Source organism: Phoca vitulina, unplaced genomic scaffold, assembly GCF_004348235.1.
Source record: "Phoca vitulina isolate PV1807 unplaced genomic scaffold, GSC_HSeal_1.0 scaffold48, whole genome shotgun sequence".
NCBI classification, from domain to species: domain Eukaryota; kingdom Metazoa; phylum Chordata; class Mammalia; order Carnivora; family Phocidae; genus Phoca; species Phoca vitulina.
Genome location: NW_022589751.1, coordinates 7,973,296 through 7,992,506, shown reverse-complemented (window position 1 = coordinate 7,992,506; position 19,211 = coordinate 7,973,296). Strand labels below are relative to the sequence as shown.

General features: G+C 36.4%; 1 protein-coding gene across 10 annotated transcripts in view; it reads right to left on the bottom strand.

The window, feature by feature from the left end:
* Positions 1-517: 517 nt before the first annotated feature.
* TBC1D12 (TBC1 domain family member 12) overlaps positions 518-19,211 on the bottom strand; it is a 103,825-nt gene continuing 85,131 nt past the window's right edge. For 8 of the 10 annotated variants that reach the window (XM_032432185.1, XM_032432194.1, XM_032432193.1 and 5 more), the window contains 6 exons: positions 18,923-19,011; positions 17,965-18,036; positions 11,592-11,720; positions 11,220-11,329; positions 8,693-8,951; positions 5,927-7,794 (listed from right to left, as the gene is read on the bottom strand). In XM_032432185.1, coding sequence (XP_032288076.1) covers positions 7,726-7,794; positions 8,693-8,951; positions 11,220-11,329; positions 11,592-11,720; positions 17,965-18,036; positions 18,923-19,011 — 728 coding nt within the window. In that variant the 3' untranslated portion in view covers positions 5,927-7,725. Of the gene's footprint in view, positions 1,299-5,926; positions 7,795-8,692; positions 8,952-11,219; positions 11,330-11,591; positions 11,721-17,964; positions 18,037-18,922; positions 19,012-19,211 lie in introns of those variants that run through there. The other 2 variants (XR_004302679.1, XM_032432186.1) reach the window with 2 other exon arrangements.

Sequence of the window (19,211 nt, the reverse complement as noted above, 5' to 3'; positions counted from 1 at the left end):
GGTTACAGACGTTAAGAATTGTGCAGTGAAAACAATGTCTTGGTTGCCTCCACTCATAGACCCACTAATCTGTGACACGGGGCAGGCACTACTGGAATGGGATTTTTTCCAGCACCAACAAAACAATGAAGATTGAGATGACAAAAGCCCCTTATGATAAGCTCCCCTGAAGCTGGCACAGTCAGATGAAGAGAATGCCGCTTGTGACTTTGTGACTGGGAACCGCAGTCGATTCAACTGGCCCACAAGATGCACGTTGGTACATGCACCTTCCAGTTGTCCAAGACTAGACACAATATTCTCACTAGTCACAAAGCCAAGCTTTCAAGACATAGAATAAGACAGGGGTGCTTGGGTGGCTCAGTCATTAAGCATCTGCCTTCGGCTCAGGTCATGATCCCAGGGTCCTGGGATCAAGCCCCGCATCGGGCTCCCTGCTTAGCGGGAAGCCTGCTTCTCCTTCTCCTATTCCCCCTGCTTGTGTTCCTGCTCTCATTATCTCTTTCGCTGTCAAATCAATAAATAAAATCTTAAAAAAAAAAAAAAGACATAGAATAAGACAAAAGGAAAACTTCCATCTGGTTTTTCTCATATGCACATTAACAGCTTTCGTTAATCCTTGGGTCTCTTGGAGCTAAACTAATACCTAAGGAGGATGTGCTGCTGGGTTGGGGATTGTGTGGTGTGTTCCTTGTTGCATGGATATTTTCTTGAGGTTGACCAACTTATCCTAACCCATGTGTCTTTGAGTTAGGTGGTGAGCACTCTAACCGCTCTTAAGTGCTCGACCCATGCCCACCAATTTTGCAGCTTTGGCTTCACAGATGTCCCTTAGCAAGAGCCTTTACCTCATATGCCCATTAGACCACAACAAAGTTTGTCTACACAGATGCTGGTCTGGTGAGGACTGTGAACTTGCCAGTCTGTAAGGTTGGCTTGAACAGCTGACTTACAGGGCCTATGCCAGAGACAGATGGAGACAAAGAAAAACAGTGACCATCTCTGGGAGGAAAAGGATCAATAAAAATCAAGAGTACTCATAATAAATCTTTACCAGAGTTATTATACCCAAGTAACTAGCTCCATAAATATTTCCTCCTGCTAATCTAAATTTAGAAAAGGAAAACAAAGGACTCTTGCGTCCACCAGACCCTGCAGGCAAAGATCTGGGAGACTGATGAGGTAAGAATTCTTACCTTCTGCCAGATTTTTTTCAGAGGTCCCAGGATTTCTCAGCTGTAGCAGCCTCAGAGTGAGCACTGTCCAGCCAGAGAAGTTTTTCCCTTTGTGGTAGCCAACTGTAGGGGAAGAAAAATTTTTCCTCTACCTCTTTAGGTTCTTTTATCTGGGCTATTAATCAAATTGACTTATGACAGATTAACAAAAGAAAACCAAATTTAATTACTTACATACATACCGGAGCCCCACAATGAAAACAAGAATTTCCCCAACAGTCAGGCAATTGAAGTTTATATGCCATTTGAGTTACAAAGAAGGGGTTGGGGTCTGGGACTTCAAAGGGAAGGAAGACAATTTGCACGAAAATGTGAACAAATGTTTGGTAAACAAATGTTCCCCAGGCCATGCATAGGGAAATGGACACAGAGAGAACTTTGAACAAACAGTCCCTACCCATCTTACCAGCTTACCATATCTAGTCCATATTCTTTGTAACTATTTTTGGTGATATTTCTCTTCCTGGACCAGGCCCTCTATCTAATTTCTTTCAGGCAGTTGAGGGGGAACCTAAAAAACTCTTCTTGAGGCTTTTGGGCCTTACATGTCTTCAGCTCAAAATAATCAGCATGTAAAATAGGCACATTCTGGGGAGACTTGTTCTGAACCCCTCATTGAAGTCCAAGAAGCAGCTATTGCTAGTGCAAAGAGACTAAGGCAAGAATAAGCTCGGGCATGTTTGAGTATTAGAAGGTGGCCAGTATGATTGAAGCAGAGTTGGCAGGGGAGGGTAGGATACAAAAGTCAGAAGCAGACTGTCCAGATGAAGCACCGATATTTACTTCTAAGATGTTACAGTCATTATTTTTCCCCACCCACATAAAATGTTTTCCTCTCCTAGAAATCCCTTTCATATTAATGATTTCACTTATCCACCCAGTTGTAGAAGTAGGGGGAAAAAAAACCCAAATCAAAAAACAAAACCATGTTCCCTCTTGCCTACAATAGATGGCCCCACTTCCTGCCTACCTCCCAAAGTAAACAATAGCTACAGTCAGAATTCTCCTTTCAGATTCCAAACACCAAATTTACAAACCTACCTTCATCTGGACACCTTTTCCACTTTCCCTTATGTCATGCTCTGCATCCATTTCCCTGCAGCCTGTTCAGGAATCTTAGATTACATATTATCCTATTCTCTATTTCTTAAACCTCTACTGAATATCTTCCATTAATATTTAAATACTTAATTCACTCCCATCTTAAAAAAAGGAAAGAGGCAACCTCCTTTTTTCCCCACCAGCTATTTACTATCTGCTTTCTCTTTCCCTTTACAGGTAACTTCAGAATTATTTACACTAGCAATCTTATTTCCTTGCCTCCCACTGATTCCTCAACCATTTGTCTGGCTGCTACACTCAACATACACCAAACTAACTAGAGAAATCAATGCTAAATTTAACGGGCATGTCTCAGTCCTCATCTCAACCTCACTGCCACCTTACACTATCACAATCACTCCTTTACGGAAACATGCTTGTCTCCTGTTTTTTCTGACCCCAACACTCTGCTGATATTCCTATTTCTGACATCTATTAGTTCACTCTCTTCTACCCAACCTTTAAATGCTGAACCTTCTTTCTGAATGAACCAGAAATATTATGAGTTGGGTTTCTAGCTACATGCATAATCTAATAGATATATTTTAAATGAAAGGTAAGTTCACTGACGAATGGCCTAAAATAAAAACAATCTATTCATCCATATCCATCATGACTAGTGCCAAGCACTACTTTGGGTACTTCCAACTCAGTGGTAAACAAAGACAATGTTTCTGATCTGAGTTTACACTGTAGTGGAAATAACAAACACATAAAACAATGTCAAGTAGTGATAAGTGAAAGACACTAGAAAAAAATACGAAGCAGAGTAAAGTCATGAGAATGATAGAGGATGGATATTTACAGAAAGGCCCAACTCTGAGGAGGTGACGTGAAGCAGGGACCTGAATGTAAAGAACATAAGCCATACAAAGACCTAGGTAAAGAGCATTTCAGAGGAAACAGTAATAAGAGTAAAAGCCCTTAGATATTAGGCAGATAGGATGTTGGCGGATTGAGAAATGGCAAGAGATCCAGAGGTCTGCAGTAGAGTTAATAAGGTTGACTGGTGGTTGAAATTGTAGAGAAGGGCAGAGACCAGAACAGATAGGACCTGGGTAAAAGAGTTTGGATTGTTATTATTAGGAATGCCACTAAAGGGTCTTGAACAAGGAAATGATGGGATTTCATTTGCATTTTTTAAATTTATTTGACACACACAGAGAGACAGAGCACAAGCAGGGGGAATGGCAAAGGGAGAGAGAGAAAGAGGCTCCCCAGTGAGCAGGGAGCCCAATGTGGGGCTCAATCCCAGGACTCCGGGATCATGACCTGAGCCAAAGGCAGACATTTAACTGACTGAGCCACCCAGGCACCCCCTTGATTTGCATTTTAAAAAAAGAGTAAAACAGGGGCACCTGGGTGGGCTCAGTCGCTTAAGCGTCTGCCTTTGGCTCAAGTCATGATCCCAGGGTCCCTGGATTGAGTCCCACATCAGGCTCCCTGCTCAGCGGGGAGCCTGCTTCTTCCTCTTCCTCTACCCCTCCCCACTGCTTGTATTTGATCTCTCTCATCTAAATAAATAAAATCTTAAAAAAAAACAAAGACTAAAACATGTAGTCTAATTAAAAATTTGATAAGAACTGTTTACTTTTCAAGGGCTCACATAAATGGCCTTAAAAATTAAATCAGAAGAAACATTACAACAAAGTAATGAGAAATGCCCTTTCTACACTAAAATTTATTTAAAAATCACTTGGTTTACTTTAAGAATAGAACAAACCCTATCATTCAAACACTTTCCATTTTTTCTTCTCACTTTCGAAGTCCAAACACAGGCACCCTACATATAATCTACAAGGTTTTAATCAAGTCAATTCTTCCCTTTCAAAGTTTCTTAATATAGATGCTAAAATTAAAAGCCTTGGGATTTATGTAACAATCAAAATACATCATTTACTTACAATATTGATTATCAATATTGCCTAGAACGGGAAAAAGTGAAGCTTCACTTTGCTTTTATAATATCATTATGTATAGTATTCTGCCTGAAGATGAAAAATGAGAACATATATACAATACTGTTGTCAATTTTATATACTTTTTCAAATCTGTGTTAGCTTACATTTACATTTTTATTATAAAAATGATTTTCCAAATACAATGCAATAGTACAAGTCATTTTTAAATAAAATCATGAAAGCACTGTTTATGTAAATGTTCAACAAATAAAACACTTTGTAATGCAATTTTTTTAAAAGTCAAAACTTCTTTCTGGTATTTATTAGAAAATTAAACCCAACCCACAGAATGAAATGAAAACAGTAAAACCTTACTAATTGGAACTGAGGGAAGATAAATATGAATGGTAGAATGTTTGGAAAGAAAAGCAATTTTGCTCACTTCTTAAGTCTTGCAATTTTATTTAGCCTATCAAAATATTAAGAGGCAGTGTTTAGCAGGGCTTAGCAAACGTTCCTACTTTCATTCAAAGTACCAAGTAATTCACTTCTACTGCAATTACACTGTTAGTAAACAAACAATATTTTTAAAGGGCCAGGTTTTCTTCTCTCTCTGAAGTCACTAGTTTCCCTAAAATCTTCTATTTTAATTTTTGTTTTCACATGTTGTGAAGCAGTGCAGTTCTAATGAAGTTTTACTACATTTGGGAATTCATATTTTGGACACTGCTTTGACAACATCAAAATAATACGAATTTGATACAAAAATCACTTTTCCCCAGAGGTAAGATTTTGTTTTCTGACACTGTTTATGTCAACTAGTCATGGCAAATTAAAAGTTGATTTCCCAATACTATTTTGTCACATGGCTTTTTTGCCTCTTTTACACCCATCTCTGCTGTCTGAATATGCTCATGGAATATAAAATAGTTTTATCCAATCAAAAATAAGAAAAATCAAACCATATTGCATTATGAATATAAATTATTCCATGATTATATGCTTTAGAATTATACCCTCCAATAGTATAGACTCTAAAACATTGACTGCTCTAGATAAAAACAACATCAATTCCTAAGCTACAATGGAAGCTATTATCCTGAAGTCAGAGGCTTGAAAATCTCAATGCCCTTTTGCAAATGCTACCTAACTTTTGTAAAACCAAACAAATATACCCAAACCAATAACATCATATTAAGATCATCACTACAAAATAAATCAGCAAAAATTATGATTATGTTCTATGACTTTTAGAAAACTACGCTAGTTACTTGGATCTTCTAAGTAGCACTTAAATAATACAATGTATACCTGGGCTGAAAGGACAATGAAGAAATTATATATATACTTATATAAAACAGACTAATGAAACATGTTATACATATTAAATTTCACATAATCTTGAAGATTTTAGGAAAACTTATTTTTTAATTGAAAATATACTTTAACCAAAAAACCCCTGTCATACACTGACCATGTTGAATAACCCTTTACTGCCTGTATAGGAGGTTCAAAGGAAGATACAGGATAATATTTGAGCTGCCAGTATTGAGAGTCTCAAGAGGCTGAAGGACTAGAATATCCCTTGCAAGAGAAACTGGGGGGAAAAAAAATTACTCCTTTTTTTCCCTCCAAATGTTGTTAAATAAACCAGTTATCCCCGAAGTAATGAAGACACATTTCAAGTAATTACTCTGCTTACAAGTTTTATTTACACAGTAATTATTAATAGTGGTTTTTAGTGAATTCCTTGTATTTACATTTTATATACACATTTATACTTGAAAGGTAAAGAAACTGTACAATAATAAAAATGAGAAAAAGAAATACAGTAATTTAGGTCAAACTCAGGAAACAAATACGCACAAGTAAGATTAAATTTAAGCAGGTAATATAACTTCAGTGAGATTACTGCCAGGGATTACATTCCCTCTGATCAGGGCCACCAATATCAAGGAAGTAGTTACCAGAGTTAAAATGTCACTCTAAAACCTATTAAGACCCTGGGTACTCCCTCAATATTTATTACAATACCAGTTTCCACTAAGTAAGCTCCTAAGATAGGAGTTAACTTCGGAGGGTTCCACTAGTGGTCCCTAAGCTAGAATGACCCATGGGGTAAAAATATATGGACACCATCTGGTCCCATACTCCTAAAGAGGCAGTCACTGAACTAACAAGGTTGTCAGGCTTGTTAGTTTGAAGACTATATACCACTAACAGAAATAGTATGCTCAAGTATTGTTTTAAACCAAACTGCAAACATAAAAGCACACTGTACATCTAATTATTAACCAAAGAGCACGTTATACAGATATCACTTATAATACTCAAGTGACTTATTTTAGGTTCAAGGATTAAACATATTATAATAAATTTCATATTGATTTACCAATAATTAATAATTTCTTTATCCACTATACCATCAAAGTTAGACTCATTAGAAAAAAGTTAATTTTATCTTTTTCTTTTACGCTTATTTCCATTGATTAGAAAATTATGCACAGTGTTTTACAAGTCATAGACTTGGCTACATATTAAGATTTCGAATTTAAAACTAGAATTAAATTTTGTTTCTAAAGACAGTGAAGGAATTTTAACTAAAAATAAAGTCTTGCCAAGTAGCATGCTATTTCAGAACTCTCAGAATTCATATGTTTTACTCTTACCAGTGAAAAATCTCATTTATATATATGGACTTACTTCCAAAATCAAGTCTTCAGTCCACTAAAGTGCAAAGAACTTTCCTTCTACCAGTTAGCTTCCTTAAATTACTAGATGAATAACTCCTCAGACTAGAAACAGAAAGGCTAAAATTCTTTGAGTGATAGGAATTACTTAAGAAACAATTTTCCTTCAAAAACAAACAGACATGATACTGTAGAAAAACACCTAAATAAATGTGAAACAAGCTCCCACCAGTGTTTCCAGTTCCCAGAAAACCCAAATTTGCCCCAACCTGTGAGTGAAGGCAACAACTTCAGTGACTTAAATAATTTACAATCAAAGTTGCTTTCTCTTGGTCTCTAATATCTTCAAAAGGTTGGAACTGGAGATAATATTTGTATTAAGGTGTTTATTTCAAATAGTATTTTGGAAGTTAAAGTTAACAATCCTGCTCTGACCTCCAAAGTGCTTTTATGTTAATTGTTAAAAAAGAAAAGATGTAAAAATTTGAATAATCTCCAAAGCTGTTAAAAAAGTTTATTGCATTAAACTGTTCCACTCCAAATTATGGAGTATGAACTAGCCATTTAAACTTTTCCCTTTGTAAAATGGCTCTCCCTACAAAATACTTTTTTATTAATACTGTCAATCGGTTACTCATTTCATTTACTTCAGCCATGGAATTCAAAATCAGCAGTTTCCCATGTCTTGATTCTTTTAGATTTCGCCAACATTTTCTTCCATGCTTTTTACATAGGAAACGAAAAACTTTTATCAAAACAACATTATTTATGTTTCAATTAGTCTGTTAATTTTGAAGATTAGCTTTTCAGAGCAGGACTATTATTCTTGTCTCCTTCTTTAATATCCTTCATTACAGATGCAAAGACCTGGAAATTATATAAAGGAAAGATTAATCCTCAAAATTAACTACCACATAGATTAAAGAGATTGAAGTAACTATAGTTTATTAATATGAAAAAGCTTTAGTATATTTAACTCCTCTGGAAGTCCTCTGGAAGACTGCTATTCTTAAATCCTCTTGTTCGTTTCAGCCCAATTTTATGGTATATAATTAGATTTCAGTTTTCATCACTGGCCAAATATTCTGAAATTACTATTTGGTAACAGAACATTTTCTGGATCCATATTCTTACATTTCACTTTCATAAGCAATAAAACTGTGAGCTTATGATGCCTACGGTCTATCATTTAAGGAGCAAGTGATAATGCTTTTATGGCACTTAACTTAGACTGCCAATGTTTGCTTCCCTAACAGGACTAAGCATCTAAAAAGCCAGGATCATACATTATATTCTATTGCAAATACTTAGCATAAGGTAGGTGGTTTTTGTTTTTGTTTAAGTAGGCTCCATGCCTAGCGTGGAACCCAGCATGGGGCCTGAACTCACGACCCTGAGATCAAGACCTGAGCTGAGACCAAGAGTTGGACGTTTAACCAACTGAGCCACCCACCCAGTCGGATGTCTAACCAACTGAGCCATCCAGTATGTGACTGATACAATTGTTGTCTATTTGAAATACCAAAGTAAAAAAAAGAACGAAAAAAACAAACCAAAGTTACTGGACTTACATAAAAATAAAACCATAGGTTTGGATAGGTGAAAGAGGAGCAATCTGCTTTAAACTCTTGCCTTTTCAAAGTCAAAAATTATTTTTTGCTGTTTTTTAATTAAGCACTAACATTTGAGAAATAAATTTTTTTATAAGAAGTCAACTGATTGTTTTAACACATCCATTAGAAGAAGTAGGAAAAGGTCACTCTACCTGAGTCCATTTTTTGGTGCTATTCTGCATCTGAATGGCTGCAATACAGCTGAACAGCTTTTCTGATGTGATATCTTCTGGCAATTTAGTTAGAAACTGTGCTATATGAATAAAGTCCATTTGTAGGAGAATATCTTCATATAATCGGAGGATTCCTAATCCAGTCCTAAATAAAAATTCCTCCCCATCTCTGCAAAATACATCCCAGACTCGACAGGCCAGATCAAGTGGTAGTGATTTGCTATATAGTGTGAAGATCCTAAAATTAGGGAGAAAATAGTCATTGAAATTTTTCATTCATTTATTCATTCACTTATTAATCATCTCTCTATAAAAAGAACAGTGCTTAATTAGGGATAAAAAGATAAATAAAATACGACTCCTTCTTTCAAAGAATTTGAATAGTAGGAAAGTAAGTCAAAGTAATTTACAACCTTCCACAGAGACATGTCCTAATACAAATTAGAGTGGCAAAAACACCTAGTGGTTAAGGGGATGGGCTCTGAAACCAGAATGTCTGAGTCTGACATTAGTGATGTTACCTTGAGCAAGATATCCACCCTTGCTGTGCCTCCGTTTCCTCATTAGTAAACAAAGAACAATATTACCTACCTCTCAGTATTGTTTTGAAAATTAAAGGAACAAATGTATTCAGAGCAGTGCCTGGCACATAAGAAAGCCTCAAAAAAAGTTACTTATTGTATGAGGAATCCAAGTATCATCTTTTAGTAACCTAAATACAAAATCATAATCTGACTTCTCTCTTTTCTCCTACCACAAACATCTACTGGTTTTCTTCCCCTTTACCAAACTTTACTTACTACTTCTTTTGGAGCATGTATAGCTCCAACAGAATCACCAAAATGGTTTTTCCCATCTTTTCTGACAATGTCTGATCATGTCATTCTTTATCCAGTGGTGCTTCAGGGCGGCATTCTGGTTGGGGAAATAGGGACAGTAGGTGCTAAAGAACTTCTCTTGAAGCTGCCTTGGCAAAGCACACTTTTTTTTTTAAGTAATTTCTACACCCAATGTGGGGTTCAAGCTTACAACCCTGAGGTCAAGAGTTGCATGCCCCACTGATTGAGCCAGGTGCTCCCAAAGTACACATTTTTCTTTACAAAGACTGTGTTTATTTGAGGTAGTGCTGATGAAACTTGAGGAAGGGAACTAAAGGCTCTTTGCCCCCCTCCTCCCTACCCCTAGCCTTTAGCACTGCCACTTATTCATTCCTCTTTTTTTCTTGCATGATTGATCCTGGGATTTGTATGCAGTAAGTTCAACAAAGGCAGTGAAACAAAAATGCATGTCTATTTCTTAAATTATAAACACGTATTTAATTGCATAATAAAAGCACACCCCTGGTAGTACTGAGAACAGTAATTCACTGCTCAAAATGACAGCAGGTACCAGCAGTGCCTAGGACGTGCACAGTACTCTTAGTTACACACTGCTCCCTATTACCAACTGTGATACTGGTTTGCCTTATGTTCACACTCCTCAGACTGACAATTGAGTATTTTCCCCCTTTCTCTACAGATTTAGTATTTGACCTTGGGCTTCTGGGTCTCATAACATAAAACCTTTCTTCTCCCCATTATCTTGGGGCCTTCCCAGAAGAACTCTTAATGTTCCTAGTGGAAATAGAAAAGAATATACACTGAGGCAGCTCTTTCTGCCCTTGGGTCTTGTCCCCATGCTTTAATAAAACCACCTTTTTTGCACTGGGGGAAAAAAAGAACACACTGAAATATAACTAAGTTTTTAAAAAAGCTTAAATAAAAGAAGCCCCAAACAACTGGGAATATAGCATATTTGATCAAGGCCATTAATTATATATGAAAACTTAGTATCATTTTCATGAAATCCACTGAATTGATGAATGGGATTTAAGGTTTGAATGTTTCATATGTACTCTTAACAACCTATCTTAAGATAATTGCTCCATCCCTTTGGCAAAATTCACCACCCCACCATTCTATAATCAACTGGTGATGGCTCACAAGACTCCTCGGCAAGGAAGAGTTGTAATTGCAATGTTGAAAAAAGACACTAGCACCTAAATAAGGCATCACTCCTCTGTCAAAAAGCACGATAAAGCCTTGAAAAAAACAAAGCCCTCAGTTAAAAAAAAAAAAGGAAAGAAAAAAAAAAGAAACACTATCATAACTATCATAAGCTCTTGTGTGTTAAGAATGATAAAGAAATGGCTCTCTCCTCTGAGAGCGTAGCATGCAGGCACTGAAGGAGATAAATCAAGTAAAACACTCTCACTACAACCCAAGATACAGACACTACGCCCATTTTATAGATAAGAAACTAAAACACAAACTGAGGGATTCTGATTTTAGCCCAGAGTCCATGTTCTTAATCAAATGCCTCCCCACAAAAATGTCAGCGTTTCTCTCTTTGTAAGGGAAGGAGTTTTTATATGTATAATCATGTGCATGAGATTTACTCTAGTTCCTAAAATACCCAAGAAGTTATACTTTTCTTTTAATTGAATTTTATTTATGTGATGACTTACCAGTCTATCAAGTATATGTCTGGTGTAAGACTATAAGATTTGAAATGAAGAAATAGTTTGGAGAGATTTTCTTCAAAAAATACTTCAAATGTTGCAAAATATTTCAACATCTAAAGATAGAAATATCAATAAAGTTATTAAAGAGTATACTTTAGAAATAGAGAAATTAAATCCTTAATAAATTAAAAGAAAATCTTGCTTAGCACTTCTGAGTCTTTTTATCAAGCATTTGTAAAACTATAGTTCAATGAAAAACTTATTTTAGATCAGATTAGTTTGGTCTTCTAATTACTGTTTTTCACTCTAAAAGAGCATTCAGACTATAGAAACTGACAGTCAAAGGAAAACACGATTCCTTCCAAATGTTCATACCATGCTGTGATCCACACGAAAAAAGGCCAACTGGCAAGGCTTATTGAGGAGGTTTGCAAATGCAATGAAGGCATCTGCCTCTTCCAAATTGAGAATGAGAACTGCTGCTATGAAGGACATCCCTTGGACCTTCAAAGAGAAAAGAAATTAATCAAAATGTGCTTACAATAATAATTCTGAACAGTTTATATTATTGTATTGCTTAAAAATTATAAGGTGATATTAAAGTAGAATTAATCAAGTTTTCTTTTTATTTGTCAATGAAAGTAAATACAGAGGACCTGCCAATAACTATGAAATCTCCCTAATCCTAAATTTCTTGTTCATGTGCTATGGTTTAAAAAGAATTAGGGAAAATTTTGGAAAAAAAGAAAGTATCAGCTTTTACTTGCTACAAAAGCCTATCTCCGTGTACTAATCTCGCTTTGATTTTCTCTCAATCTTAAGTCTTTCAAAGTAGAGGGTAGTGAAAATCCGGTGACTGTCTTCATTGTCACAGCACCTCTGTCTGAGGTAGAAAGTGAGGAGCCAAGAATAAAAGAAATATATGAGAAGTGCTGCTGAAGTTCTAAGACAGAAGAGGTGGTGGGAGGGTGGACAGGAAGGCTGGGTTCCTGGAAAAGCAGGACAAAGAAATAAGAAAAAACCATCCCAAGAAAGAAAGGAATATGAGCAAAGACACACAGGACCAGCCCAGCTGGAGCACAATCTTTATACTGGTAGAACTTAAGCAGGATGCAGTTACAAACAGTGGAAAGCCTTGAGGAAAAAGCTCAGCTACACAGATGCTTGCTTGTGAGTTATGGACAATTGCTGTACATTTCTGAGCAGACAAGTGATACGGAACTGCTGCTCATTCTTTAAAGAAACTTCATCAGGCACTTACTTCTGGTAGAGACTTGCATAATACACTTACCCAAAAACAACACTAACAGTATTTACAATGAAACCACTGTCTCTTTTTCCCAGCCAAATGTTTTGAAGGTTTGCCTACAATCACTATTTCTACTTTCTCAGCTCCCTTTGAAATTTTTATTTTCAGCACACGTCAGTTTGGATTCCCACTCCATTACTAGCCGATCTTGAAATTCCTCTTGCCAGGATAACCAATAACTTGTAAAACCCAATGGGCACTTTTCTACCCTCTTAGAATTCCCTTTGCTTCTGTGATCCAGTATTTCTTTGTTCTCCTCCTACTTCTCTAGCTTCTTCTGAGTGCTCTTTACAAAATCTACAGTAATCCCCTATTTGATTTTTTAGAGTATAAATTCCATGAGGATAGAGCCTGTGGCAGGCAGAATAACATGCCCAGGAAGATATCCACATCCTAATCCCTCGAACCTGTGAAAGTGTTATCTTACAAGGCAAAAGGGACTTTGCAGATGTGATTAAATTAAGGATTCTGTGAGGGTAAGATTATCCTCGATTATGTGGGTGGGCCCAATGTAATCATCATGAGGGGCCTTATAAATGAAAGAGGGAAATGGGGAGGTAGGAGAGTCACAGAGAGATTTGAGGATGCTACACGACTGGCTTTGTAGATAGAGGTGGGGGGTCAAGAGCCAAGGAATGTAGGCAGCTTCTAGAAGCTTGAAAAGGCAAGGAAATGGATTCTTCCCTAGAGCCTCCAGAAGGAAAACAACCCTGCTAATACCTTGACTTTCAGACTTCTCATCTCCAGAGCTGCCAGATAATAAATTGGTATTGTTTAAAGCCACTAAGTTTGTGGCAATTTGTTATGGCAATAATAGGAAACTAAAACAGTACAGAGACAAGACCATGTCTGTTTTTTCACAATTATATTCTTAATGCCACAAAATTTGCGGGATAGATGCAAGGGGCAAACTGTTAGGTGTCTCTAACAGACAGGTAGCAAATAAAGGAATTAATATATTTAATTGAATCTAAGATGCTGTTTAAGAAACACTACTTTACATAACACTAAAAAAGGAAAATGTTGCCTATTAAAGACAGTGCTTTCCCAGAATTTTTATTTGATGATGCATGAAATCACAGAACTATTTGAAGCTCACTCAGATTTATCATGTATCACTCTTTTGCACACATGACAAGAAAATAAGAAAAATAAAGTTATTTCTTAAGTATCTTCAAAGTCCAATTTTTCTGAATATTCTGAATATTTTATCAACTTGTGATGTGATGTACCAAAATGAGCACATCATTTATGTAGTATTTCTATGAAAAATGTATAACCTTAATCTAATCATGAGGAAATGGTCAGGAAACTACTGTAGAAGTATCAAAAGTGTTACAGGCTTGGGGTGCCTGGGTGGCTCAGTCGTTAAGCATCTGCCTTCGGCTCAGGTCATGATCCCAGGGTCCTGGGATTGAGCCCTGCATCAGGCTCCCTGCTCCACGGGGAGCCTGCTTCTCCCTCTCCCTCTCCCACTCCCCCTGCTTGTGTTCCCTCTCTCGCTGTCTCACTCTCTGTCAAATAAATAAATAAAAATCTTAAAAAAAAAAAAAAGTGTTACAGGCTTGACTTTTCAAAAGTGTTATAGTTCTGAGAGACAGAAAAGGCTAAAGAACTGTTCTAGATTAAAGGAGACTAAGGCAATATGCCACATATAACTCTGAATGGATCTTGGAAGTGGGGGTGGGATGAAGCTAGGGCAACTTTTCTGTTAGTCTTAAGTTATTCAAAATAAAAATTTGACAAACCAAAACCCCACAAACAATTAAAACAACAACAACAACAACACTTTATGTATAGACCTCTCAGCTTAAGAAGTAAAACTTTAGGGGCACCTGGCTGGCTCAGTTAGTAAAGCATGCAACTCTTGATCTCAGGGTTGTGAGTTCAAGCCCCACATCGGGCATTTGGTTACTTAAAAAAAAAAAAAAAAAGAAGTAGTAGTAAAACTTCACCCATTGAAGTACCTGTGTAACCCACCACCTTTCTGTTCCTTGAAGTCTTTCTTCCTTCCCTTATGCCTGCCTAGGTCATAGGAGGAGGTCATCTACTCAGATTCCCCATTCTTTATTCCCCTTGCACACATGCACATGGATCTTTCTTGTTTTAGTTTTGCTGATAATCACTATAGATAAATTATAGAGAGCTATAATGAAAAATCAATGTGGGAAAGTTACAAAGCTTACAAAGTTCTTACAGTAATATCTGAATCCTGGTCTACAGTTTGACTTCCCCTGAGATCCTGGGAAATGTGTCTTCTCACTTCCACCTTTATGATTATGATATACCGACCTTCCAGCCCCACCCCAGTTTACAGTAGACACAGTCCAGGCAAAATAATAACTACCTACTCCCTTGCTGCAAAGGAGAAAGCTTGGTTAGAGGACCTACAGACAGCTGATACTCAAGATTCTAGAGTTTTATTCTACTCAGAAGGAACTTATAACCATTTCCTCACAGCAGAAAAAGAATACAATTCAACAATCTAGACAGCAGTGGTCTTAAACTGGGAAGAGGGCGCCCTGGAAACACATAAAGAATACTTTCCAGAGAGTCCACGGTACACCATCATGGATTATTTTAAGGGAATCCATTCCCAGATCCTCCATTTACACGTTTGCTTTCTACACATGGTTTGCCTAAGAATGTCACTACATTCACAGTAGCAGGTGAAAGTCAGTCCTCACTCATCCTATAATTTATGACGGTGAACTGCTCTGAAGCATGAAATGTGAAACAAAAGGATAATTCGAAATACCGTTTGGGGAAAGCTCATGGCTTCCTGTCACAGGTGAATGGAAATAGGACTGAATTTCATTATATGTAGAACAGAGATGAGTAGTAACAGCTTTCATTTGGTGACCTCACCTCTTCCATACCACCTTCTATCAAAGAATGCACAGCCACTGAGGGAGAATCCCAAGGAGAACAAATAAAGAAAATAGTAATATAGATTGGTGCCCTTGGTTCTTTTAAGCTGGTCCACAACTGGAATATGAACTATTACCAATTTTTTTCAAGATATACTGAATAAATTCCAGAAATAAAACTTTTGTGTGATTTATTGATAGATTCAGCATGTGTTATTCATTAATGTAATTAAAAACCTCTTTTATCAAATAATATGAAATATATATTCCAACATAGTTTATACTATTCTCTTATCTTATAAAATAAATCTGATTTGGCTGACTGGTTTGCCACTAAGGTTTGGCATTGTCAGGTTATATTGTGGTCATTTTACATGAATTCAAAGAGCTAATCTGCATAATTTGTAAAATATTAATGTAGGGCTTGTTTATATATATATATATATATATATATTTAAGATTTTATTTATTTGATGGAGAGAGACACAGCAGAGAGGGAACACAAGCAGGGGGAGTGGGAGAGGGAGAAGCAGGCTTCCCGCTGAGCAGGGAATCCAATGCGGGCCAAATCCCAGGACCCTGGGACCATGACCTGAGCCGAAGGCAGATGCTTAACGACTGAGCCACCCAGGCGCCCGTTTTTTTTTTTTTTTAAATTAAAGTATACTTGACATATATTAGTTTCAGGTGTACAACATAGTTATTTGACAGCTACATATCTCATATGTTTTTCTTTAAATGGATGATATATATAAAATCATTATATTGTTTAAATTCCATTGGCTACACTTTTTAAAAAAGATACGAGAGTTTCATTTTAAAATAATACTTAGCAAGTGCTAAAAATTAAATCCTTTATAAACTCATGATGAAAGAAATTTAAATGTCAACTTAAAAATGTGAACATTATAGGGGCACCTGGCTGGCTCGGTTGGTAGAGCATGCGACTCCTGATCTCAGGGTTGTAAATCTGAGCTCCATATTGGGTAATTTTAAGATTACTTAAAAATAAAACCTTCTTCTTTTTTTTTTTTTTTTAAAGATTTTATTTATTTATTTGAGAGAGAAAGAATGAGAGACAGAGAGCACAAGAGGGAAGAGGGCAGAGGGAGAAGCAGACCCCCTGCTGAGCAGGGAGCCCGATGTGGGACTCGATCCCGGGACTCCAGGATCATGACCTGAGCCGAAGGCAGTCGCTTAACCAACTGAGCCACCCAGGCGCCCATAAAACCTTCTTTTAAAAAATATTTTTATTTATTCATTTACCAGGGAGAGAGAGAGAGAGAGAGAACCAGCAGGGGGAATGGCAGGCAGAGGGAGAGAAGCAGGCTCCCAGTTGAGCAAGGAGCCCAATGCAGGGATTTGATCCCAGGACTCTGGGATCATGACCTTTGTATAAACAACAAACAAATAAATCATGTTACATTAAAAGGTGATAACTGCTACAGGACAAATAAAGGGGGGAAGTGCCAAGTTTGGGAATGGGGCAAGTTTTATATTATATATTATATTTTATATTAAAGAAGATGGTCCAAGTAGTCCTTATGGAGAAAGTGAAATCTGAATGAAGAGTCTAAACTCTCTTGCTCATGTATTATGTCATAGAATAGTAAAAACATTATGTAATGTTCACATTTTTTAAAGATTTTATTTTGGGGATGGCTGGGTGGCTCAGTTATTAAGTATCTGCCTTTGGCTCAGGTCATGATCCCAGGGTCCTGGGATTGAGTTCCACATTGGGCTCCCTGCTCACCGGGAGCTTCCCCCTCTGCCCCTCCCCCCTGCTTTTGTGCACTCTCTCTCTCTCTCGCTCACTCTCTCTAATAAATAAATAAAATCTAAAAAAAAAAAAGACAAAGGTGAGAAGAGGAGGTTTTATGACTTCCAATTAAACATGGCAAACTGAACACTCACATTTTTCTTTGATCCCTCCCAAATCCAACTAAAATGACATTAAAGAAAAAAATAAATATTAGCCTGGGAGGACAAAGAGAATGGAAAATAATATAAACAGTAAATAAAAATGTCACTAGCATTCTAGAAATTGTAACTAAATGGAGAATGTTGAAACTAAGATATCTGCAGAGGAAGCAATAAGCAGCAAACCAATTCTACCACAAATCTGGAAGGCTCAGAAACTGAAGTTATTATGCCCCTCTGAAATTGGGGGTAAGACTAAAGCTCCAACCAAAGGATTGGTTGAAAATTTATAAAAGGAGCAAATCCCTTCCTCTATTCTATACGGACAGGTGCCTATCTTTCCCAAAACCCAACATAATATAAGAAGTTTATCTCTAGAGGCACAGGCACAGGGAGGAGGCACCACACCAACAGCAGTGGCAATTAATAAAAGTTTACAAACTGAATAATAAGGCCCCCAGTAGCTCTCCCAGAAATCTGGCAGGCAGTCTCGCAAGCCCCTGGGAAGATTCGTCTCTGGGTCAATTGACAGGCCCGAGAAAAATAAGACAGAGAGATACAGACATTTGGGAGCTAGTACAACGTAAGATACTTTGATAAGATAGATAAAATGTTTATATTCAAAAACCAGATTGAAGCAAGTACTTACATAACCAACATCAGGTCTGTAACACGTATATGCCCCTAAGATACTATGTAAGACATCATGATATGGACCACCCTTAGGAGAGAAAAATGAAATGTCAAACTATGCAAATAAGTGTCTGTAAGTTAATTCCCAAAGAAGTAATTTTTAAATAAACTTCAGCATTTCCTAAATGAGTAGTTTTAGTTAGTATATTGTATCACTGTCAGAAATATTCTAAATACACTCTGTAAGATGTGTTCTCTAAAGAATTAATAAAAATATTTAATCCTGAAAAACAAAAAAAGCCAAATAAACTCACTTGATGGGTGCAAGTTATACAGTCTGTGTACTATTTTAAAGATTTCTAGATTTGGTACAATAGGATTATGATGAAAACAGACTGTTTCATTTCATACAATACAATTTTAGCAAAAGGAAACCATCAAGCTACATCAAATTAAGTTTATTAATAATTTTAATCTTAATGGATAAAAATTTTTATTTCATTTTATCAATCTAAATAGAGAAATTCCATGTGTGAAATATAAAGTACATACAAAATGTAATCACTTCTCATAAAGTATTAGCAACTCATGACAGCCTATGCACAAAATCATTTTTATGAACCATTTTTTCGTATTTCAATAGTAATTCTGGAAAACTAAGATTTGGGAAAATGTTCTTTACATTTTACCAACTGAGTAATCAAAAATGTTAAAATTCAAATATCTTACAGAATAAAAAGTAAGACAAAGAAATTCACCTTAATAAAGATATTATGGGCTATGCTAAATGCAATGCATTCAGTCAATGGAACAAAGTAACAGAAATTCCTTTAGAATTTTCCTACTAGTTTCACACTTTTATATAAATGTCTCTAATTTTTATGGTTTTGCCTTTTAAAAAGGCTTTTGAGAATTTGTTGCCTTGGATTACAAAAAAATTTAAAAAGTAGTTACAACTGATTAGAAACCCTCACCTTCTGAAAGATGTAAAGGGATGGAAATGTACGGGATATGTCCAACTTAATTAATTCCAGACTGGCCTCCCGATCAGCAACAGACACACCTGCATTTGTCAGGTAGATAAAATTAAAATGATTACTTGGCTATACCCAGTTCAATCTTGTACATACAGAATGATTACATAGCATTGATATGTTACTTAAGGAAAGTTAAAAGATGAATAATAAAGAAATTTAAAGAAATGCCACACAGCTTTTGCTGGAACTTAGAGCAATTCTTACATGAAAAAAATATTTATATATT